This window comes from Pelodiscus sinensis, chromosome 5 (genome assembly GCF_049634645.1).
Source record: "Pelodiscus sinensis isolate JC-2024 chromosome 5, ASM4963464v1, whole genome shotgun sequence".
NCBI lineage: Eukaryota > Metazoa > Chordata > Testudines > Trionychidae > Pelodiscus > Pelodiscus sinensis.
The window spans coordinates 107093559-107117720 of NC_134715.1; the positions used below are offsets into that span (position 1 = coordinate 107093559).

Genomic DNA, 24162 nt, shown 5'->3' on the forward strand with positions numbered 1-24162 from the left:
TTAATCTTTTGTGCAAAACAAATATTTGAAGCCAATGTTTAAAAACAAAAAAGACAGATTTTAACTAGTTATAGAACAAGGGATTCCTGCTGATATTCAGGTGCTAAAATCACTTATACTCTAATAATGCTTTTTAAGCAGACCTGATTGTCTGTAAATATTTATTGTAAAATATATATTTGTCTTTTTCTATTTGTTTTATTTTTTTATGTCCTGGAAGAGCCAAAACCTGACTGAAAATATTCTTTAAAATAGAATTACTCAGGCAATCTTAGCAGCAGTTTTCTCAAGCACTCCAGCTATAAAAATGTAACTATCTGTCTCTCAGACTAGCTTGTGCTCTTTTTCTCAATTTTTTTTTTTTCTCCTCTTTCTTTTTCATGAAGCATGTTAAAGTTAGAAAACCATAATTGTTCAGTTCTAGGCTGGTTCCATTTGCTACCTCCCGACAGCTGAGTTTTTCACATTCCACTGATAAAGTATTTTTTTATTTTGAAGTGATTACGGACGGGGCTGGCTCTAGGCACCAGCGAACCAACCATGTGCTTGGGGCGGAACATTGCCGGGGGTGGCATTCTGGCCATCTCTGAGAGAGACTGGCCGGAGAACTCCTGAACTCCTGACTCTCACCGCCCAATGCAGGCCTCCCTGTGGCCGCTCAAGGCAATGGGCGGGGCAGCGGAGCGTGCAGTGGGCCAGCAGGGAGCCACCCTCCGCCGGCAGGCTGCGTGGGGCAAGTTGTGCTCGCAGCCCCGCAGTGATGGCTGAGGCACTGTGACGTCATGGTTCCAGGACTGCCTCACTGCTTTCCCTCGGCACTGGGGAGAAAAGTGCACCCTCTAGTTAGCGCGAGAGGGCGTTGTGGCAGGCTGGGGCGGCCCCGACAGGAGCACTGGTCACATGCCGATCTAGTCGCTTACCCAGCGCTGCTGCCGCTGCCGCTACCCAGCGGCCGCGGAGCGGAAAATGCCTGAGGGAGCCTCCCATGAAGCAGACTCTGGTGCCCAGGGATCGTTCGCACTCCTCTGACTGGCACCAGCCAGCACGGCCCAACATGTAGGGGGGCACACCATGGTCTTTGAGAATAGCAGCGGTGCCGGAGCGCTACGGCCCTAGTGGGTGAGCCGCTCTCCCCAGGCTATGCGGGGCAGGCTGCACAGAGCAATCTGGGGCCAGGCAATGGGCAGCCCAGGTCACTGCAGCCAGGGACCACGCTGCAAGCCAGGTGCCTATAGTAATCTTTCCACCTGCCTTGCGCTTACTAGTGACCCCTCTGGTTGGAGCGGGTGCCCCTGGCCAAGGAGTTTGCATGTGTGTCAGGAGGTGGGGGGTAGTGCACGTTGGCAAATGGGGGGGGGGAGGGCGACTCTCTCCTCCTTTTCTCTACCTCAGTGCTGGTCGCAGAGGGAGGGGAGAACTGCAGCCTTGGTGGGGCTGGGCAGAAGGAAGGCTCTGCCTGGGCCAGGATGATTAAAGCAGAGGCGCCAAGGCTGGGGGGAGGGGAGAAGTACTTTGCAGCCTGATTTGGTTGGTCTGGTGCTGAAGAGCCGCTGGAGGGGGCCTTGCCTGCCCTGGCTCAGAGATTTGCGGGGGGTGGAGGGGGGGAGGGGAGAGAAGAGAGGTGTCCCTGGCCTTGCCAGTTATGTTTCCCGGCAGTGTCCATGCGCATCCCCAGGGGGACGTGTGCCACTTTCACCCCTCCCTCAGGGAACTCGGACATTTCTGCACATGTTGTGGGGAGGGTACACGTGGGTTTGGCAGGGAGAGGAAAAGGAGACGGAGTTTGGTCAGTGGGGGGAGGTGGAAGAGGGGAGCGGACTGGGTCCGGTTGGGGGGGGGGAGAGAGTGATCGGGTTTGGCTGGGAGGGAAGAGAGGGTGCAAGGTGGATTAGGTGTGGACAGAAGGGAGGGCAGACGGGGTCCAGTCACTGAGGGGTCGGGTTTGCCTGGGAGGGGAGAGAAGGTGGAAACTGGGTTCGGTGAGTGGGTGGGGTGGGGGCGGTATGTGAGTGGAGGGGAGATGGGATGTAGGCTGGGTTTGGCTGGAGGGCATGGTGGGAGTCAGAGCCGCAAGGTGAAAGGTGCGCTTTCCTCCTCGGTGCCAGTCCTGCAGCAGTGAGATGGAGGGTGGCCAAAAATGTTTTGCTTGGGGCAGTAAAAAACCTAGAGCCAGCCCTGATTACGGAAACATGTTTTTCCTGCCTTATCCTTATGGCACAGTGGGCCGTGTCTCAAGCAGTGCAGTGGGTTGAATTCCTGCAGTGAGGACCTTTAACAAGGCCCAAATTGGTGGTGGAGTATGCTTTTTACCATCTGGTAGGCTATATGTTCTTGGAACATGCTGTGGGTGGTACAGTATGTGTGCAGAAAAATGAATCTGGTCACTAGACTCATGCCCATTGACCTAAAGTCTCTCTGGGAAGCCTTGCTGATATTAAGCCCATTTGCATAGTATCCAGATGTTTGGAACTGATCCTAAGGGAGGGTTTTGCTGCAGGGCCAGACCAAACAGCTTGCCCATATGTAAGGAAACCTAGAGGTTGGATTTCATGGACTGACTGACACACTTTGAGCAAAGCCTTTCAATTGTCAGTGACATCCATAAGTCCTGCTAACTTCAGGAACTGGGATAGAATTAATGGGAAATTGGAAACCACTGTCAGCTGTAATCTTGTGCACTAAGCCCACCTAGCCCACTCCGTTTGTAAAGTGGACTGTCGTCTTAGTAGTTGTCCTAGCACCATGGCCATCCCAAGGGAGGCACGTAGCTTGGGGCAGCCTTCCTCCTAGGCGCCAGGCCTAGCGCAGCCCCCTGCTGCAGGCCCTGCCTCTTCTCTCCTCCCTCCCCCAACCTCCACTCCACTCATTAGGAGGGGGGTTGCAAGCTGGGAGAGGGTGGCACATCAGGGTGGAGAAGGCTGCCGGGCTCCACCGGTTCCTGCCGCACGCATGGTGAATGTCCCCCTAATCGCTTGGGTCCCTCTCCTCCATAGGAGGGTTGAGCCGGTTATGGGGGGCTCCCAAAAGTGCAGGTTTTGGGGCAGCCACCGCTATTCATCCTATACAGTCTGTCTAGCCACCCTCATTTTCTTCCAGGATAAACCAAAAATTGACTAACTATAGTTATGTCCCCACAAACCACCCAACTGATCATGCTGCCATGATTCTAGGGGTTTTTTATGAGACAGTGAACTTGCTTTTTGTTTTCTAAATGAAATTTTAAATACCCATTTACAGTGGAGCATAAAATTTCACTATATGAAAAATGTATTCAGTGTCATTGCTACCTTTTATAAATTTGAGCTAACTCTGATGTTTCCAATAGTAGTTTCTGGATGTACATAAAATATCCGTATGTTATCATACGGATGGATGGGTGTCTTAACTGGAGCTGGAAGAGACACAGGTTTCCCATCCTACAAAATGTTTTGAAATATTAATAACTTTCCTGTTCCACAATGGAATAAAGCTGAGATCTTGCAGTTTTATTTTTCAAAAAAATTACACACACCTTTATCCAAAATTGCCAACATAACTCAGCAATCAGCGAATTCAAGTGAGATGTCTGAGTGACAGTGTAGTAACAAGGACTATCAAGTTTTTTTTTAAAAAAGTGATTAATTGTGCTACTAAATAATAGAATACCATTTATTTAAATATTTTTATTTCATTTTCAAATCTATTGATTTCAATTACAGCACACGATGCCAAGTGTAAAGTGCTCACTTTATTTTTTAATACAAATATTTGCACTGTAAAATAACAAAAGCAATAATATTTTCAATACATCTAATACAAGTAGTGTAGTACCATCCCTTTTTTAATGAAAGTTGAGCATACAAATGTGTAATTATATATCCAAAAAACAACGTTGTTCTTTTTTTCTCTCCAGTCCATTCAATCCTTTTTCTTCATCCAGTTAAGACAAATTTGTTTACGTTTGCGGAAGATAATACTTCATGTTTTTTATTTACAGTGCAACCTGAAAATGAGTGGATTTTTAGCCTGCATCGTAAAATATGTGTGCAAGATACAGTAAAGTTTGAAATCTAGAAGCCTCTGCTGATTGGCTGAGCCTTGGTAGGGGGAGGGACTATCAGGCAGTCCAGGGCTTAATAAAGGAGTGAGTCCGTGACCAGGGAGCTTGCGAACAGGTGATTGCAAACAGGGAGTTTAGAGAAGGAGTTTGGAAGGGGAGGGAGAAGGAGACAAGGTACTCTTGCCTTTCCTTTAAACCCTTTTTTAGGACAGCGGGTATGGATAGTGATAGGTCTCTTGCTGTTACCTGCACAGTATGTGCCACGTTTGTCTTCCTCCCAAAAGAAAGAAAGGATTTCATCTGAACTAAGTGCAAGCTGGTTGCCATTTTGGAGGAAAAAATTAGAGGACTGGAGTTGATCAGAGAGGATGAAGACTTCCTCAATAGATGGCAGCATTTAATCCTGGCAAACAAGGCAGGCGGAAGAGCCAGAGAGGGCAGTACAGGATGAGGAAGAGAACTGGCAGCATGTAACTTCTAGAAGGAAAAATAAGGCCAGCACAGGAATCCCCCATTCCAACAGAGGTAAGTAATCGCTTTCAGGCTCTCTCCACAGGCTCTGCAGTGCTGAATGCTTTGGAAGGGACCTCACAAGGAAGAAATTGGAAGGGAACCACTTCTACTGGAAGGCATGGGATGCATAGTCTTGGGGAGGGGGGGTTCCACGACCACCACCCCCCAAAAGAAGGCAGGTGGTGGTGGTCGGGGACTCCCTCCTAAGAAGGACTGAGCCATCCATCTGCCGTCCGGACCTGGAATCTTGAGAGGTGTGCTGCTTACCGGGAGCTCGAATTCAGATGTGACTGAGAGTCGTACTAAACTGATCAAACCTTCGGCTCGCTACCCCTTCCTGCTTCTCCATGTGGGAACTAACGATACGGCCGAGAATACCCTTGAGCGTGTTGTTGCAGATTACGTAGAGTTGGGAAGAAGTATCCAAGAATTCGGAGCGCAAATGGTGTCCTCGTCCATCCTCCTTGTTGAAGGGAAAGGACTGGGCAGGGATTGTTGAACTGAGGAAGTAAATGTGTGGTTGCGCAGGCGGTGTCAGAGAGAGGGCTTTTGTTTCTTTGATCATGGGACTCTATTCCGGGCACAAGAATTGTTAGGAAGAGATGAGATCCACCTAACGAAGAGAGGAAGGAGCATCTTCGCGGGCAGGCTTGCAAACCTAGTGAGGAGGACTTTGAACTAGGTTCGTCGGGGGATGGTGACCAAAACCCTGAGGGGAGTGGGGAAGTCGGATACTGGGAAGAAATGCAAAGAGGAATGAGCAACAAAAGAGGACCCATGATTCGAATGCAGAGGGTGGGGCGATCAACTGGTTATCTAAGGTATTTGTACACCAATGCGAGAAGCCTGGGTAACCAACAGGAAGAACTGAAGGCCCTGGCTCAGTCCAAGAAATATGATTTAACCAGAGACTTGGTGGGATGACTCGCATGACTGGAGCGCTGTCATGGAAGGGTATAGACTGTTCAGGAAGAACAGGCAGGGGAGAAAAGGAGGTGGAGTTGCACTGCATGTAAGAGAGCACTATGATTGCTCAGAATGCCAGTATATAGAGGGAGAAAACCCTGTTGAGAGTCTGTGGGTCAAGTTTAGAGGTGTAAGCAACAGCAGTGATGTTGCGGTTGGTGTCTGCTATAGAGTGCCAGATTAGGTGGATGAGGTAGAGGAGGAGTTCTTCGGGCAACTGAGAGAAATTTCCTGATTGCAGGCCCTGGTTCTCATGGAGAACTTTAATCACCCTGACATCTTGGGAGACCAATACAGCAGTACACAGACAATCCAGGAAGCTTTTGGAGAATGTTGGGGAGAACTTCTTGACACAAGTACTGAAGGATCCAACCAGGGGCTGTGCACAGCTTCACCTGCTGCTCACAAACAGGGAAGAACTAATAGGGGAAGTAGAGGCGGGTGACAACCTGGGAAGCAGAGATCACGAGATGGTAGATTTCAGGATCCTGACCAAAGGAAGAAGAGAGAGTAGTAAAATACACACCTTGGACTTCAGAAAAGCAGACTTTGACTCTCTGAGACCTGATGGGCAGAATCCCCTGGGATGCTAACCTGAAGGGGAAAGGAGCCCAGGAGAACTGCAGCATTTTATAGAAGCCTTACTGAATGCACAGAAAAATCATTCCAATGCGTAGCAAGAGAAGGAAATATGGTAGGAGACTGGAGTGGCTTACCGGGGAAATCCTTTGTGAACTTAAGCATGAAAAGGGAGCTTACAAAAAGTGAAAACTTGGACAGATGACTAGGGAGGAGTATAAATGTATAGCTTGAGAATGCAGGGGAGTTATCAGGAAGGCGAAAGCGCAGTTGGAATTGCAACTCAAAAGGGATGTGAAGGATAACAAAGGTTTCTACAGGCATGTTATCAAGAAGAAGGTGATCAGAGAAGGTGTAGGGCCCCTACTGGATGAGGGTGGTAACCTAGTGACAGATGATGTGGGGAAAGCTGAAGTACTTAATGCTTTCTTTGCCTTGGTCTTCACGAACAAGGTCAGCTCCCAGACTAATGTGCTAAGTGATGCAATATGGGACGATGGTGGACAGCCCTTGGTGGAGAAAGTTCCTAACCGTTCTATCTAAAAAAGCTAAACGTACATAAATCCATGGGTCTGGACTTAATACATCCGAGGGTACTGAGGGAGTTGGCAAATGTCATTGAGGAGCCTTTGGTCATTATCTTTGAAAAGTCATGGTGGTCGGGAGAGATCCCAGATGATTGGAAAAAGGTAAATGTAATGCCCATCTTTAAGAAAGAGAAGGACGATCCAGGGAACTATAGGCCGGTCACACTTACCTCAGTCCCTGGAAAAAATCATGAATGGGATCCTCAACGAATCCATTTTGAAGCACTTGGAAGAAGAGGAGGTGATCAGGAATAGTCTGCATGGATTCATGAGGGGCAAGTAGTGCTTGACCAGTCTGATTTAGCTTCTATTATGAGGTAACTGGCTCTGTGGATATGGGAAAGTCAGTAGATGTGATATACCAAGGCTTTTGATACGGTGTCCCACAATATTCTTGCCAGCAGGTTAAGGGAATGTGGATTGGCTAAAGGGATAGAAAGATGGCTGGAAGGTCGGGTAGTGATCAACAGCGACTAGTGATCAACGGCTTGATGTTAGGATGATGATCGGTTTCTAGTGGAGTGCCCCAAGGTTTGGTTCTGGGACCGGTTTTGTTCAACAGCTTCATTAATGACCTGGATGAGGGGATGGATTGCACCCACAGCAAATTTGCAGATGACACTAAGCTAGAGGAAGAGGTAGATATGCTGGAGGGCAGGGATAGAGTCCAGAGTGTCTTAGACAAATTGGAGGATTGAGCTATGAGAGATCTGATGCGATTCAACAAGGACAAGTGCAGAGTTCTGCACTTAGGACTGAAGAATCCCAAGCATTGTTACAGGCTGGGGACCAAGTGGCTGGGGACCAAGTGGCTAAGTAGCAGTTCTGCAGAAAAGGACCTGGGGATTACAGTGGATGAGAAGCTGGATATGAGTCAACAGTGTGCCCTTGTATCCAAGAAGGCTAATGGCATATTAGGTTGCATTAAGAGGATGATTGCCAGTAAATCCAGAGATGTGACTATTTCTCTTTATTCGGGTCTGGTGAGGCCACATCTGGAGTACTGTGTCCAGTTCTGGGCCACCAATTACAAGAAGGATGTGGATGCATTAGACAAGGTCCAGCGGAGGGCTACCAAAATGATTAGGAGCATATGGCCTACGAGGAAAGGCTGAGGGAGTTGGGTCTATTTAGTCTGCAGAAGCGAAGAGTGAGGGGGGATTTAATAGCAGCTTTCAACTTCCTGAAGGAAGGTTCCAAAGAGCCTGTTCTCAGTAGTGATGGATGGCAGAACAAGGAGCAAGGGTCTCAAGTTGTGGTGCGAGAGGTCCAGGTTGGATATTAGGAAAAACTATTTCACTAGAGGGTGGTCAAGCATTGGAATGGGTTACCTAGGGAAGTAGTGGAGTCTCCATCCCTAGAGGTGTTTAAGTCTCGGCTTGACAAAGCCCTTGCTGGGTTGATTTAATTGGGATTATCTGTCTGATAATGATCCAAAGTGGTGCAGACAAGTGCATGTTCATTTTCATCATCTGAGTTAGATGCCATCATCAAAAGGTGAATTTTCTTTTTTTGGTGGTTCAGGTTTTATAGGTTCCGTATAGGTGTGTTGCTCTTGGAAGACTCTTGACAGCATGTTCCACATCTCCTTCCTCTCAGATTTTGGAAAGTGCTTCAGGTTCTTAAGGCATGGGTTGTATGCTGTATCTATCTAGAAATTTCACACCGGTTCCTTCCTTGCATTTTGAACCTTAAATGAAAGTGTTCTTAAAATGAACGTGTGCTGGTGTCAGTCCTCCCCGCAGGATTTCAGTCACAAATTTAACTAACTCTTTTTTAAATGGGCATCATCAGCATGGAAGTATGCCCTCTGGAATGGTGGTCGAAGCACAAAGTGGCATTTGAATGTTTACATGTAAATTCTTTGCAAAGCCAGCTACTGAAGTGTTTGACTGGCTGAACAAGAAGTGGGACTGAGTGGACTTATAGGCTCTAAAGTTTTATATTGTATTAATTTTGAATGCAGTTACTTAACAAAATCTGTATTTTTAAATTACACTTTTACAATAGAGATTGTGCTACAGTACTTGTATGAGGTGAATAGATAAATACTGTATCATTTTTACAGTACAAATGTATAGTAATATAATGTAATTGAAATCTATACATTTTAAATGTAGAAACATATCTTAAAATATTTAATACACTTTAATTGGTACTCTATTAATAGTATGATTAAAACAAAAATTATTCACAATTTTTCAGTTAACAGATTAATGGGCACCCTCACAGGAACTTGGGAGACCCAAGTTGTAGTCTCCAGTGTGTACCCTAAACACACATCTGGGGTAGGTGTGTGTGTCACCCTGAGAAACCTCCCATCATATTTCAACAACTCTATAAAGTTTGTTTTACTGAACTGGAATTTCTGATGCAAAATGTTTCAATATAGGGTCAGGAATTCTTCAAGTGTTTGGATGGTTTGGAAGTATTTTCCTTTTCAGTGACTTTCATCCTTCAGTATAACAACTTACAACTCACCCTCTTATTTTCTAACTTACCAGGGAAAGAGGTAACACCCATTAGGTATGAATTGCCATATGAAGATGCAGAAAAACAAATAGCATTGAGAAATTCTTTGTTTAATCTGTGCCTAAGATCTGAAAATGAAGGAAGAATTGTTTTTTTTAAAACTTTTGTGACTTGAAAGAAAAACAGGAAAACTATTGAAAGGCAGATGTGGAAGCAGAAGCACTTATGAACTTAAATGAGATTTCTGCTTTCTGTCACCACCTTTCTTTTACCCTTTTCCACTCTTGTAGATTTTGTTTCCTTCCAGCTTTTATATTGTAGATGAATAATTTCCCTGTATAATGTGCCAAGGCACGAAAACTGCTATTGGAACTGCTTCTCGTAATGCCAAAACAATTAGTATCTTCAGAATGCAGAAGTATTATGGAACAGCTCTGGCAGCTGACATTCTTTGAGAAATTGCAAACTAATGCAATATCTAACTCCCCTCTTCTCTGCAATGTCTCAGGACATATAACTAATGGTCTATAGAGAAATAACTGGTCTGTTTTCACTTTAAGACTGAAAGCTATTTATGGTGGATTAAGAATTCCTGAATCCTTTTAACTTACCAAGGCTCTAAGAAACAACAACAAAAACCACCCCTCTACTCATAATATATTTTCTTTAAATAATTAATTTGACTTAATTATTCTGTGCGTCTATTCATTTTTCTTAGTTCAGTGGCTTTTTGTTTTGCTTCTTTGCTATTTTTCTTGTTTCTGTTATAGTTAATTATTCATCACTCATATGATTTGTTTTTGTGCATGCTGCCTGTGCATTATACACATTCTCCATCTGCATTGACTTCCACAGCCAGAAAATGTTGTCCTGACTCTTCAGGTAATAAAGCCGTCCATTATATCTGGTACATGTGTTTTGTGTCCCTTTTTTGGGTGGTGAGAGGGGGAGAACAGCTCCACATAGTAGTGACTCTAATCACCTCTCCTGTCAAAACACACATCGTTTTTTGTGTCATTTTAAGTGGAGATGGTGGTGCTTTTCATTTAAACAAATTTTGATTTGGCTGCATTCCAGATTGTTCAGGTAATCAACTAAAATATATTTTTGATCATTTTTAGTTAATTTGTAATCTTTCAAACAAATTTTTAATGAGTGTTGATCTTGTAAAATCCAACCAAAATTATCTTATTCTCAAAGCAAGTGTATCAGTTGTAAGCCCTTAGTGATTTCCTAGGGTTTATTGTAGGATTGGCAATTAGGTCAAAGATTATAACCTTGTTAATGGTAATGGTTTACTATTAACACTGCATTTGGAGCAACTTGTCTTTCAAGGACAGGGGAGATTGGAGGCAGAATCTGTATGACTAGAACTCAAGCAAGAGGATTGATAGCTAGTGAACAATTATGACTTGTCTTGAGTGAAAACACCTGAACAGGTATTCCATCTTCTGCCAAGCTACTGCTTGTATACAAGAGACAGAGGATGAGCCACAGTAGGAAGTGTAGTAATGTATATTACCCTTAAAGTTAATATAGACTTTTCCAAGTGACTTTAATAGCCTTTTAGGGCAGGTTGTCTCAATCATTGGGTCAGGGTACCCAATTTTGGGTTGCCAGAATGTTTCAGAGGTCATTTGGTAGCTCCTGTCTCATAGGGCTCTCTGCTCCAGGACTCTGAATTCTGGGGTCCCACCACCTGGCCTGTTGACTCAGTAAATAGTTGGCGGGTGGTCTAGGTAAGCCACCGCCAACTGTTCACTGAGTCACAACAGGCAATAAACACTTACAAGTAGATCCTGAGCCCAAAAAGGTTGAGAACCACTGCTTAGAGTAGGTCTACACAACATAGAAAAACCTGCAGTTAGCTTCTCTTTTGGAAGGGTCCAGAACCTGGTCTGGAAGGGTCCATACCTGGACTACAGCCTGAGTCCAGTAATCTATACAACAGTGGAGCAGGCCCGAAGCCTTAGTTGGCTGGCATGGCCCAGCTGCAGAATGTTCTTTTCTATGCTAGCTACGCCCCTTAGCATGAATCTTATAAAAGCACCAAGGACAGGTAAGCTTCCACCTCACTGATTAAAAGGGAGTTGGGTTCCCAGCAGTGCCTTCTATGTCTTTGAAAAATCTCTCCTTTAGTTGCTGTTTGTATGTTTATTGCCAACTGAGCATAGCAATATGCATGACATGCAGCTAAAGTCTCTGCCCCAAAGAGCTTAATATCCATCTCTTGATGGTTTTTTTTTCAGTTATTTTTCAATTTTTCTTTGAAACAGGTTACTGTCCTTCATAATTTATTATTTTTCTTCAGTATTCATATTCAGGCCTTCCAGTCATAACAGAAATCTGTATTTTAGGAACAAAAATAATTTCCTACTAAAGTACAGTATGTTGGTATATTTATGGTGGCTGATATTCTCAAATAGGTTTTTAAAACAGCTTTGAGAAATGGTAGATCAAATTGTGAGCCTGCTAATTTAAGCATACCCATTTTTAATCCATTATAGAGCAAATTGTCAGTATCACAAATTTGTTAAATACATTGCTTAACGCATTTCTTGATGAGTTAGCAACATTTACAATGTTTTTTATCTGCTTCAGAGAGAAAGTTAGATATAAGTTGATGGCTTAGAAACCATTAGTCCAATGACTACAATAACCAGTGGATCTTGTAGCTTTAATTTTGTTTTTAAGTAGTGGCTGTATATGAATCTCAACTACTAGGTAACATGTGCTGTTAAAAATAACTGTATCTGAATTGCAGGCAATCTACTATGAAATCGGCTTTATAGTGGCGGCTGCTTTGGGATTGCTATTTGTTCTGTTACTGCCTCTTGTGGGACTGTGCTTCTGTATGTGTCGTTGCTGTGACAACTGTGGTGGGGAAATGCATCAAAGACAAAAGAAAAATGCTGACTGTCGGAGGGGCTGCTTTGCAACATTTCTTTTTGTCACTTCTTTAATAATCAGGCAAGTATAATAAAGAGCACACTGATAATTTTTATACAACACTAATTTTACATAACTGTTCAAGGAATACTAAGTCTAGCTCTTCACCTGTAGAAACTGAAATGATTTTATTAGATTTGAAAATAATATCTTCACTTTTGCTCAGGAGATATTTTACATGTACATTACAATAGTGCTAATATGGGTAATGTCAGTGTTGAATGCATGAACCCACTTTTAGGGACTTAAGGTGTCAAACAGTTTTATGTAGGGCTTTGCTTATGAAACTTTTCCTGGGAGATAACTTTTTTGTTTTGAAAACAAATTATGCAAATAGCCATTTAAGCATATCTGTCTTGTTCTGAGATGCCATCACATCAAGAAGAGATTTTAGAGCTCAACACAATTTAACACATTTTGGTAAGTGGTGGTCAGATGTGATTCTGTGTTTGTCCCTCAAATTTTCTTAAATCAAAACAAGAATTTTCTAAATATTTCCTAAATAGAAGCTCCTACTGCTGGTGCATTGATATTTCCGATTCATACATAATTGCTGCTCATGAAGATTCTAAAAATCTGCAATTAGCTGGCAGTTTTCACACTTGGGTCACACCATGCATTGATATGAAACAATAGTGAAAGTATTTAAACTTTATTTTAATAAACTACTCAGAGTTGAATAGAAAGATCTTTGGAAAGCAAAAAGTGCAGCATTTTAAAAAATTCTACAGATCATCTTTTTAAGAGTGTGCCACACTTTACAAGCACATTCCTCAACAATTAAGTGGCTCTGCAATATCTTTGTCCATAAATGTGCCTTGACTCAGCTTAATAGTTTTCAGACCAGTGTTCGTCTTGTGGACATAGTGTATTTTTCTCGTACAGCTGAAATATTTTGTATTTTGATTGACAATGGGGGAGAAAGTTAGAAAGCCAAAATTATGTCCAGGTCCCTTTCTGTCAGATTGGGGATAGAGGGGGGCAGGCGAGGAGGTGTTAACACAACACACCTTCCAAGATCTACGGATCCTATACATCCCTACAACATGTCTATTTTATCCCATGCAGTAAATGTCCCAGTAATAACTGTGTGCGAGAACCCAGGCCATCACTAAACTCTCAAATGAATCGTCACAGGAAGCTAAGACGCACACTCACCCCTTAGGGTGACCACTGTTCACCAAGTGATCGTTCTATATCAGATCAATAAGTTCTCATCCTCAAAGGAAACCACCAACACTTTCCAAAGACAAGCCTGGGAGCTTAAATTCATTATTCTCCTAGAAATTAAAATTCATGGACTGAACAGATGAAATTTATGGCTGCTTATAACAGTCTGTAATAGGGATGTGCAGATGTAACCATGTATGGTTTAAAAAAATTAGTCTGGGCTATATGCAGACTCCTGGTATGTGCAGAAATCAGCTTGCTCTTCATGTCTCTCGTCCACCCCCACCCCCACCCCCATCCCTGTATGCTACGTCTATCAGTGGTGTGAGGGTTGGGGTAGGAATGTAAGCGACTAGTCGACTACCCAATAAGCTCCTCCCTCCTCCCCCCGCCCCTGTCAAAGGCTGCAATGGGGGTAGGCAGGAGTCAGTGCTGGGGGGAGCTGGCTTAGTGCTGGGGAGGAACCAGCTTCTGTCTCCGTGTTAGGCAGGGAGGTAGTGGGGACTGGGCACAAGCCAGGAATCAGCTGATTCTGGCTCATGCCCAGTCCCAGTTGCTGCGCATCAGAAGGGCAGCGGGGGGAGGGGGGGAACCCAGTGTGAGTTGAGACCGCTGATTCCCAACTCATACCAGGTCCCCCTGCTGTGCTCCAGCCTCTTTAAATGTATTAAGAGCCTGCTAACTCTTAATACATTTAAAAGGCAGCGCCACGGCAGGGTTAGCTCCTGGGGCCGGGAACTAACCCTGCTATAGCTCCCCCACTAATCGACTAATCTATGGAAAATCCATTGACTAGTTTGTTAAACTAAATTTAACATCCCTAGATTGGGGAAAGGCAGGCAGGAAGAAGCCAATACACCACTCAACCATGAATGGTCTCTTCTGAGCCAACCTATCCATAGGACAGACCAGGGCAACTACCCGAGGTACTGTGCTTCAGAGGGATGTAAGATCCATGGAGGACTCAGAGGCTAGCGGGTGATCCTGGTGCTGGTAGCAGTGAATGACTAGGTCCCACCCTGCCCCGTTCTGCTCCCCTGGCTCCTGGTGTTGCTTGGGGATGGGGGTGGAAGCCAGAAAGGGGCATGGTGGGGACTTAGTGAAATGGTTGGGAGGGAGGGAAGGCAGAGTGTGTGTGTGTGGGGGGGGGGGGGCTTAGAAGGGAGGGGTGTTGTCCTGAGTCCCACACCACCATAGGAATGTCCCTGGGACCTTGCAGTTTATGTACCTGCCTTATGCTAAACCATCTGTTCCACCTTGCTTTTTCTGTGGTACTGGAAGTACCTTTCCCAGAAGAAGCCCAGTGTGGCTCGAAAGCTGCTCTCACTAACAGAAGTTGATCCAGTAAGATCTTACTTCATCCTTCTTGAGTCTCTGGCTACATTTCTGGCATGAATACTGAGGTTAACAGAGCAAGAGCTATTATTTAATGACCACAGATGCCTTATATTTTGAGCATATTTTACATACTGTATTGAGATGGATACAACTTATGTATCTCACTCCAAAGTGAGATGCTCTCATTCTAATGTTTACTGCTTCATTTGGGACAAATATTTTATATTTTATTTATCTCAAAACCACTACTAAGCTGGGACACCCACTTGCATGCAGTGCAAAAGACAGGGCAGAGATACTAAGAAAATGGCATTTATCAGAAAGATTGCCTGGGGGAGGGGGGATATTTAGTGTGTGGTGTGTTAAGTGCCTATTCAGAAATGTAGGTACTAAAGAATACAAGTTATATGTATTATCCAAGGGTCAAAGAAGGACTTTTGCCGTTATGTAATTGGAAATACAAATTCAACAATCAGAAGAACTGATACATGGGTTCATAAGGAAAACTGTGACCAAATATTTTATATTTTATTAATGGGAAGAATAACTTTTTCCTGAGCACTTTTTTCTTTAAATCTGTTTGATATTAATTATCTGTGATTTGAACAGTTATGCAAATTTGTTCCCCCTGCCCCAAACTGGATTGATCGTGTTTACATCAGTTTATGAAACCTGACAGGAAATTGCGAATGAAACATCTGTCTATTAGGGAGACAAGTTAAGCAATCAGTTATTGGATAAGCAAGTCTTGAGTCATCTCTTCAAAGGAAGAGAGAAAAGGAAGTGATTTGTCAAACTTCATTAGGTAATAGGTAGAATTTTTACTTTCATGTTGTGTATCTATTTAGTACAGGTGAATGGCTGAGTTTACTGTTGATTTAAAGATTGATCACCACACACACTCAGAAAGCTAAACAGAAAAAGATCACATTCAAATTTACAAAAGACCTCTTTTGGTTGGGTTGCAATTGCTGACCTCTTTGCTTTTGTGAGAACAATCCAAGGATATAAAAACACCTTCCAAAGAATAAAGAGGCTATTGTAAACTCAAGGATGTGAGTTACACACTGGTTTTATACTTTTCATTTAAATAACTCTTATGAGATGCATTTTTCTCTTAGTTGGTCAAAAACCAGTAGCTAATCCGGTTTTTTTCACTGGGAAAATAATATTCAGAATCATTATTCTCCTTGGAGATGTTCAAGAAACTATACATGCATTTACCAGACTTGCAGCCAGATTATTTTAAAGCCACTTAATGTATTTTTGGGGTGTCTTTCTTTATTTAAAAAAGAGGAGGAAGATACTAACATCTTGGTTGGAGTGTTGTGACAAGTGATGGTTTTCAGGCAGCAGTGGGCAGTCTGTGGCATTAAACCCATGACTGTTCAGTTAGTAAAGATTGAGGTAATATTGGTGCCACTGTTGCTGATCAATGTTCCTTGTAGTCTTTTTCCATCCATGTGCAGGATAAGTGTTTTGTTATGTGTACCAAGGCATGCACAAATGTACACTACCAGGAGAAACACAATACCTAGCTGCTGGTGCTCGGCTAATCAGCTGGGGGGGCATTTGAATCTCTTCTGAGCAGCTGTACAACCGCACAGCTTACAGGAAATGCTGCTGCTAACCCGTACTGACGTCCATGATGCCATATTTTCATTAGTCTCTGGTTGCCAGCATTAGCCAGGTTAAAGCTAGCAGGATTATGCTTTCTTACGCTAGAGTTATGCCTTCGTTTTCAGTGTAGACAATACTTACCATCAGGGCTCTCGTTAAGAAGTCTGTATACTAGGTCTTTTAAAGAAGCAATTATTAAACCTTTGATTAAGATTCTCTTGATGTTGAACTCTCTAGTTGTCTTCCTGTTCCAAACCCATCTTTCTCCCAGGTGAATATTAGTGATGCGATTCTAATAGAACAACTCTAACAGCATCTAGAGTATTTACATCTTGTGGTCAAGTGATAAACAGCATTTCCAAAATCTGATCTCTCTGCCCATGCAGCTAAGATTCTTATCCATTATTTCTTGTTCTGACTTTCAAACAATTGAACCCTGCTCTGTTACCTTATTCTGATTCTTCTCATCTCTGGCAAGCAACTTTCCTACTTTGTCCCTTGTGCCCCCCCTCACCCACCTTCCGGAGGGGAAAAAACTGTGGTTAAAATATATAAAACTACAGTTGTCCAGTGGGCAGGCGACCAAGGAGCTTGCGAACAGGACAGCAGCGATGGATGGTGATAGGTTTGCTGTTGTTACCTGCACAGCGTGTGCCATGTTTGTCTTCCTCCCGGAAGAAAGTGCAGATGAAATCTGTTTTAAGTGCAAGCTGGTTGACATTTTGGAAGAAAAAATTAGAGGACTGGAGGCCTAAGTGTCGACCCTACTCTTGATCAGAGGATGAAGACTTCATTGATAGAAGGCAGCGTTTAATCCTTCAAGCATAGCAGGTGGTGGAACCAGAGAGGGCAGTACGTGACCAGGAAGAGAACTGGCAGCATGTAATTTCTAGAAGGGGGAAAAGGCCAGCATGGGAATCCCTCAATGCTATTGAGGTAAGTAATTGCTTTCAGGCTCTCTCCAGAGGCTCTACAGTGCTGAATGCTTTGGAAGGGATCTCACAAGGAAGAAACCAGAAGAGAACACCATCTACTGGAAGGCATGGGATGCGTAGTCCTAGGGATGGAGGTTCCAAGGCCACCACCCCAAAAGAAAACGATAGGTGGTGGTGATCGGGGACTTCCTCCTAAGAGGGACTGAGTCATCCATCTGCCATCTGGACCTGGAATCTCGAGAGGTGTGCTGCTTACCGGGAGCTCACATTCAGGATGTGACTTGAGAGGCTTACCAAACTGATCAGACCTTCGGATCGTTACCCATTCTTCTCCACGTGGGAACTAACGATATGGCCAAGAATGACCTTGAGCCGGTTACTGCGGATTATGTAGCGCTGGGAAGAAGGATCAAAGAATTCGGAGCGCAGGTGATGGAGAGAGGACTGGGCAGGGATCATCTAATTGAGGACGTAAATGCGTGGTTGCGCAGGTGGTGTCGCAGAGAGGGCTTTGGTTTCTTCGACCATGGGACTCTATTACGGGCACAAGGATTGTTAGGAAGAGATGGGATCCACCTAATGAAGAGAAGGAGGAGCATCTTCGCGGGAAGGCTTGCAAACCTAGTGAGGAGGGCTTTAAACTACGTTCGTTGGGGGACGGTGACCAAAACCCTGAGGGTAATAGGAAAGTTGGGTACCAGAAAGAAATGCAAAGAGGAACGAGCAAGAAAGGAGGACCCCTGATTTGAATGGAGAAGATAGGGCGATCAACTGGTTACCTGAGGTGTTTGTACACTAATGCGAGAAGCCTGGGCAACAAACAGGAAGAACTGGAGGCCCTGGCCCAGTCCAAGAACTATGATTTAATTGGGATAACAGACTTGGTGGGATGACTCACATGACTGGAGCGCTGTCATGGAAGGGTATAGATTGTTCAGGAAGAACAGGCAGGGGAGAAAAGGAGGAGGAGTTGCACCATATGTAAGAGCACTATGATTGCTCTGAACTCCAGTATAAAGAGTGAGGAAAAACCTGTTGAGCGTCTATGGGTTAAGTTTAAAGGAGCAAACAACAGCAGTGATGATGTGGTTGGTGTCTGCTACAGGCCACCGAATCAGGTAGATGAGGCTTTCTTCGGACAACGGAGAGAAGCTTCCAGATCGCAGGCCCTGGTTCTTGTGGGGGACTTAATCACCCTGCCATCTGTTGGGAGACCAATATGGCAGTACACAGGCAATCCAGGAAGTTTTTGGAGAATGTTCAAGATAACTTCTTGACACAAGTGCTGAAGGATCCGACCAGGGGTTGTGCGCAGCTTGACCTTCTGCTCACAAACAGGGAGGAACTAATAGGGGAAGTGGAGGTGGGTGACAACCTGGGAAGCAGTGATCAGGAGATGGTAGATTTTCAGGATCCTGACCAAAGGAAGAAAAGAGAGTAGTAAAATACACACCTTGGACTTCAGAAAAGCAGATTTTGACTTGCTCAGAGACCCGATGGGCAGAATCCCCTGGGATGCTAACATGAAGGGAAAAGGAGTCCAGGACAGATGGCAGTATTTTAAAGAAGCCTTATTGAAGGCACAGAAAGAAACCATCCCGATGCATAGCAAGAGAGGCAAACATGGTAGGAGACCAGATTAGTTTACAGGGGAAATCCTTGGTGAACTTAAGCACAAAGGAAGTTTACAAAGAGTGGAAACTTGGACAAATGACCAGGGAGGGATTTAAATGTATAGCTCAAGAATGCCGGGACGTTATCAGGAAGGCGAAAGCACAAATGGAATTCTGACTGGCTAAGGATGTGAAGGATAACGAGAGGTTTCTACAGGCATGTTAACAAGAAGAAAGTGATCAGAGAGGGTGTACGGCCCCTACTGGATAAAAGAGGTAACCAAGTGACAGATGATGTGGGGAAAGCTGAAGTACTCAATGCTTTCTTTGCCTCGGTATTCAGACAAGGTGGGCTCCCGGACTAATGCACTAAGTGACACAAGATGGGATGATGGACAGCCATTGGTGGATAAAGAACAGGTTAGGAACTATGTAGAAAAGCTAAATGTACACAAATCCATGGGTCCGGACGTAATGCATCCGAGAATACTGAGGGAGTTGGATGTCATTGAGGAGCCTTTGGCCATTCTCTTTGAAAAGTCATGGAGATCAGGAGAAATCCCAGATGATTGGAAAGGCAAATGTAGTGCCCATCTTCAAAAAAGGGAAGAAGAATGATCCAGGGAACTATAGGCCGGTCAGTCTTACCTTGGTTCCTGGAAAAATCATGAAAGGGATCCTTAAGGAATACATTTTGAGGCACTTGGAAGAGAGGAAAATGATTAAGAATAGTCAGCATGGATTCACAAAGGGCAGGTCATGCCTGACCAATCTGATTAGTTTCTATGATGAGGTAACTGGCTCTGTGGATGTGGGAAAGTCGGTGGATGTGATAAACCTTGACTTTAGCAAGGTTTTTGATAGTCTCCCACAATATTCTTGCCAGCAAATTAAGAGAATGTGGATTGGATAAATGGACGGTAAGATGGCTAGAAAGCCGGGCCCAGCAGGTAGTGATCAACAGCTCGATGTCAGGATGATGCTCGGTTTCTAGCAGAGTGCTCCACGGTTTGGTTCTAGGACTGGTTTTGTTCAGTATCTTGATGAAGGACCTGCATGAGGGGATGGATTGCACCCTCAGCAAGTTTGCAGATGACACTAAGCTAAAGGGAGAGGTAGATAATACTTGAGGGCAGAGATAGGGTCCAGAGTGACTTAGACAAATTGGAGGATTGGGCCACAAGAAATCTGATGAGGTTACACAAGGACAAGTGCAGAGTCCTGCACTTAGGACGGACGAATCCCAAGCATAGTTACAAGCTGGGGACCAACCAGCTAAGTAGTAGTTCTGCAGAAAAGGTCGTGGGGGTTACAGTTGATGAGAAGCTGGATATGAGTCAACAGTGTGCCCTTATAGACAAGAAGGCTAATGGCATATTAGGTCGCATTAAGAGGAGCGTTGCCAGCAGATCCAGAGATGTCATTATTCCCCTTTATTTGGCTCTGGTGAGGCCACATCTGGAGTATTGTGTCCAGTTCTGGGCTCCCCACTACAAAAAGGATGTGGACGCATTGGAGAGGGTCCAGCGGAGAGCAACCAAAATGATTAGGGGGCTGGAGCATATGATTGAGGAGAGGCTAAGGGAGTTGGCTCTGTTTAGTCTGCAGAAGTGAAGAGTGGGGGGGCGATTTGATAGCACCCTTCAACTTCCTGAAGAGAGGTTCCAAAGAGGATGGAGAGAGGCACTTCTCAGTAGTGACAGATGGCAGAACAAGGAGCAATGGTCTCAAGTTGTGGTGGGAGAAGTCCAGGTTAGATATTAGGAAAAACTATTTCACTAGGAGGGTTGTGAAGCTCTGGAATGGGTCACCCAAGGAAGTAGTGGAGTCTCCATCCCTAGAGGTGTTTAAGTCTCAGCTTGACAAAGCCCTGGCCGGGTTGATTTAGTTGGGATTGGTCCTACCTAGAGCAGGGGGCTGGACTTGATGATCTTCTGAGGTCTCTTCCAGCTGTATGGTTCTAACTGCTGTCAGCACTTCCTCCTCTCAAAAGTGAACTAAAAATGGGACAAATACAGAAATTGCAACCTACTAATGGCTAATCACGGGTAAGTTGTGCTCCTGATTTGCTAAGAATTGTGTGTGCTGTATTGTTGAACTTAAGCACATCTGGTTGGGCAGATCTCATCCCCTAGTTTTATTATGTCTTCCCTAGATTGTGAACTCCAGAGTCAAGGTTACCATGTGCCTAACACAACAGGGGCTTCAACATGGCTGGCTTCTATGCAATACTGTAAAATAAATGATGAATAGTAGTATGAAGTGCTTAGGACTTTTTGACCTCAGTTGTAGGTTTTGACATAGTGCAGAGCCAGTATCATTTGTGTTAGTGATCCCCTAGTATGGTGACCCAGTGCCATGGTGCTCTTTATATCAGGTTTCCTTTGATATTGCTAGTCTCAAGGTATGTTGATTGTAATGCCAATTGCATGAAGTTACAGCTTAAGACTGTCCAGAAACTGCAATGTTGAGCAATGTTTCCCATAAAGGGGTCATGTTACTCCCATGATTTCATGTGATATCTGATGTGATTCTGAAGTTTAAAGTTTTTAATTTTTAAAGTGCAATGTGGGTTTGCCTACCTGTCTGGCACATCTTGACATCACTGTATTCCTACCTGAGTTTGTGTGGTTCTTAGCCTAATTGAGCAGAGATCCATTCTTAAAAGGAACAGAATTGGGTTTAAGTAATGAAAGGGATTTTTTTTTAAGCATTGGACTTTAGCAACTAGTAAAATTAATTCCATATGGAAAGTGAACAAACGACAGAATATTTTTATAATCCAAGATAACCCTCACAAGCTTGTCATAGGCCCTTAGTTTCCATATTTTATGGTGTGTACAGATTCATTTAGTTGAAATTAATTGTGAAGTCATAATGGCCAAACCAGAAAAAGACTCACCAAACACACAGATTTGAAGCTACCCTCCCTCACGTCTTTCATGTTGTTAATTTGTGTTATATTTTTCTTCCTATGGCCCAAACTCTGCAAACTCTGTGGGCATCCTTTTTAATTTTAAGCACGTGAGTTACTCCATTGAAGTTAATTAGAATTTGTGCTTTCAAGTACATGTAAAGTGATTGGAAGATTACAACATAGTGAAAAAAGTATCAGTAGATGTAATTCTAATTTAAAACCATGTTTCATGCATAATTCCTTTTAATAAGTTATTTTTTCAACTGTTTACTTATAGATGTTTCAAGACTAATGATTAGTAGTGAAAGAGTGTTAGCCTTCATAAGTCTTAAGGTTTTTTAAATAGCCAAGTATACATAGTTTTAGTATACCTTGTATAAATTTTGTGAATTTTTGACAACTGCCATGTGGCAAATATATCTTGCTTTTTTGTGTGTTCCTTTTGAAGAATTTGGGGTTAACACAATTTCTTTATTAAATGTGTAGAATTCCTCAAATTTTCTATCAAATCTTGTTGTTAATTCCCCAGTGCCGCCACCTGGTTAAAATAAGCATTTATATTAAAAGGAGACATTCATTTGCAAGGATTCTGCTATGCAGCTAAATGTTGATTGCTTTGCTATGTTTTTGTTCTCCATTGGCATTTGCAGTAGTAAAGCAATATTTTTTTCTTCTCCTTTTTATAGTGTCGGTGTCCTTTGTGCTTATGCTGCCAACCAGCACTTAACAAGTCAAGTCCGGGGAGCAAAGAACCTGGTGCACAGTAATTTTAAAGACCTAAGAATTTTCCTCAATGATACTCCAGGGGTAAAGAGATTCTTTCCTTATATGTGGGTGTATCTGTAAGATAAGCATTCTAACAGTGCTTCTTCCTATTCATTATTAGTGATGCATGCTGCAAACCATATATCGTTTGGTTGCTCTGCTTTCCAGTTGCATAAAATGTAATGCACAATGCATGAGAAATCCTTTATCTTGTATTTATAAATATCTACCAGTTATTCTTCTAGACCAGTGTTCTTTGAACACATTCCTGCAGAGCATCTTACAGTATTTAACACTCCTTTGCCTTTTTTTCTGTTGCTACACTATGCATTGCCAAAGAGCTAATTTTTTTAAGGGAACTGACCTGTTTTTGGCTGTTCTTATACAAGTGTACATGAGCTACTGCCCCATATATCGCATTTCTTTGTCAATATTCTCTCTAGGGTGAACGGTAGCCTTTATTGTATTTTTTTGAACAACTTTTATTTGGTATATATTGAGACATACCAAATATGAAGCATAGTATTCTTAATGGCTTCAAAGTTTGTTTACAAAGAAAGTAGAGAGTCCTCCAAATACTTCTCTGACTTTCTCCAATAAAAGATGAATTCTTGTTAGAAAACTTTATGATCGCTTTTCCCTTCTGTTTTGTTTGATGTTTGATTCATTATCAACGGAAAACTCGATACTGTTTAAATATTTTGGCTTTAAAAATCATGTGGAAAGCAAACAAATATTTCACTTATTACAGGTAGCTAAAATTTTGACAGAGCCAATTCAGGCAACACTGTCTTGTGTGGGTATAGTGGCCACCTTCTGAATTTGTTGTAAGAATCCCACTTTATCAGAGTATGAACTGTTTCTTCTTTTTGACCTGAGGGTTTTGTGGTGATAAAGCAGGGGTGGGCAATAATTTTTAAAGGTGGGGGCACTTCACAGATTTTTAAAGTGGCCCCAGACTGCCCTGCTAGTGGCAGGGCCTCAGGCACAAGGGGCGGGGACAGGACATTTCTGTGCTCCCCTGTCCACAGACCTTGATTGGCTTGGGGAGAGGGGGAAGCATGTGAAGTCTTTGCCCTCTTCCTCCACCCCTATCGGGTGCCTGGAGAGAACCAACGGCTGTTCTGAACAGCCGGCTATTAACTCTAAGCGCCATGTGCCTAGTGCAGGGGAGGAGACTTTGCATGCTCCCCCATCCTCAGGTCTTGATTGGCCTGGGAGTGGGGAGGCATCAAGGCATCCGCGGGCCAGAACAACCTCCTTGGTGGGCCAGATCTGGCCCCCGGAAGCTCTTGCCCACCACCCTTGTGATAATGTCTACGGATTCAGAATGTCATTCAACAGTGCAGCCTTAGCTAGAGTATATTGTTCTTGTTTTACACAAAATCTTCATTCACCACTTTCTTAATTCTGTCCATACCTGGGCATATATTATTCCCTCTTGCCCCCATTGCATATATATGTAAATACACTTTTGTGGCTGAGCCCTTTGGGGTAGATATGGAAGGAAAGTTGAAGTTGCATAATGAAACTTTGGCTTGCAGTATGGAGTGCTTTTTTTTTTTTTTTTTTTAAGTTTCTTTTATAATCATTTTGAGCTGCCTCTGGGCATTAATGTGAACCTGACATTGGTGGATTTGACCCTGTCATACCTAATATTCTTCCACACACTGTCCTGCATTAGCTACATATGGATGTA

General features: G+C 43.5%; 1 protein-coding gene across 16 annotated transcripts in view; it reads left to right on the forward strand.

The window, feature by feature from the left end:
- The window catches only part of PROM1 (prominin 1), an 88753-nt gene that overhangs the window by 27389 nt on the left and 37202 nt on the right, over positions 1–24162 (forward strand). For 12 of the 16 annotated variants that reach the window (XM_075930693.1, XM_075930697.1, XM_075930695.1 and 9 more), the window contains exons 4-6: positions 10012–10038; positions 11921–12126; positions 22385–22505. In XM_075930693.1, coding sequence (XP_075786808.1) covers positions 10012–10038; positions 11921–12126; positions 22385–22505 — 354 coding nt within the window. The remainder of the gene's footprint in view (positions 1–10011; positions 10039–11920; positions 12127–22384; positions 22506–24162) is intronic. The other 4 variants (XM_014580555.2, XM_014580565.2, XM_075930701.1 and 1 more) reach the window with 1 other exon arrangement.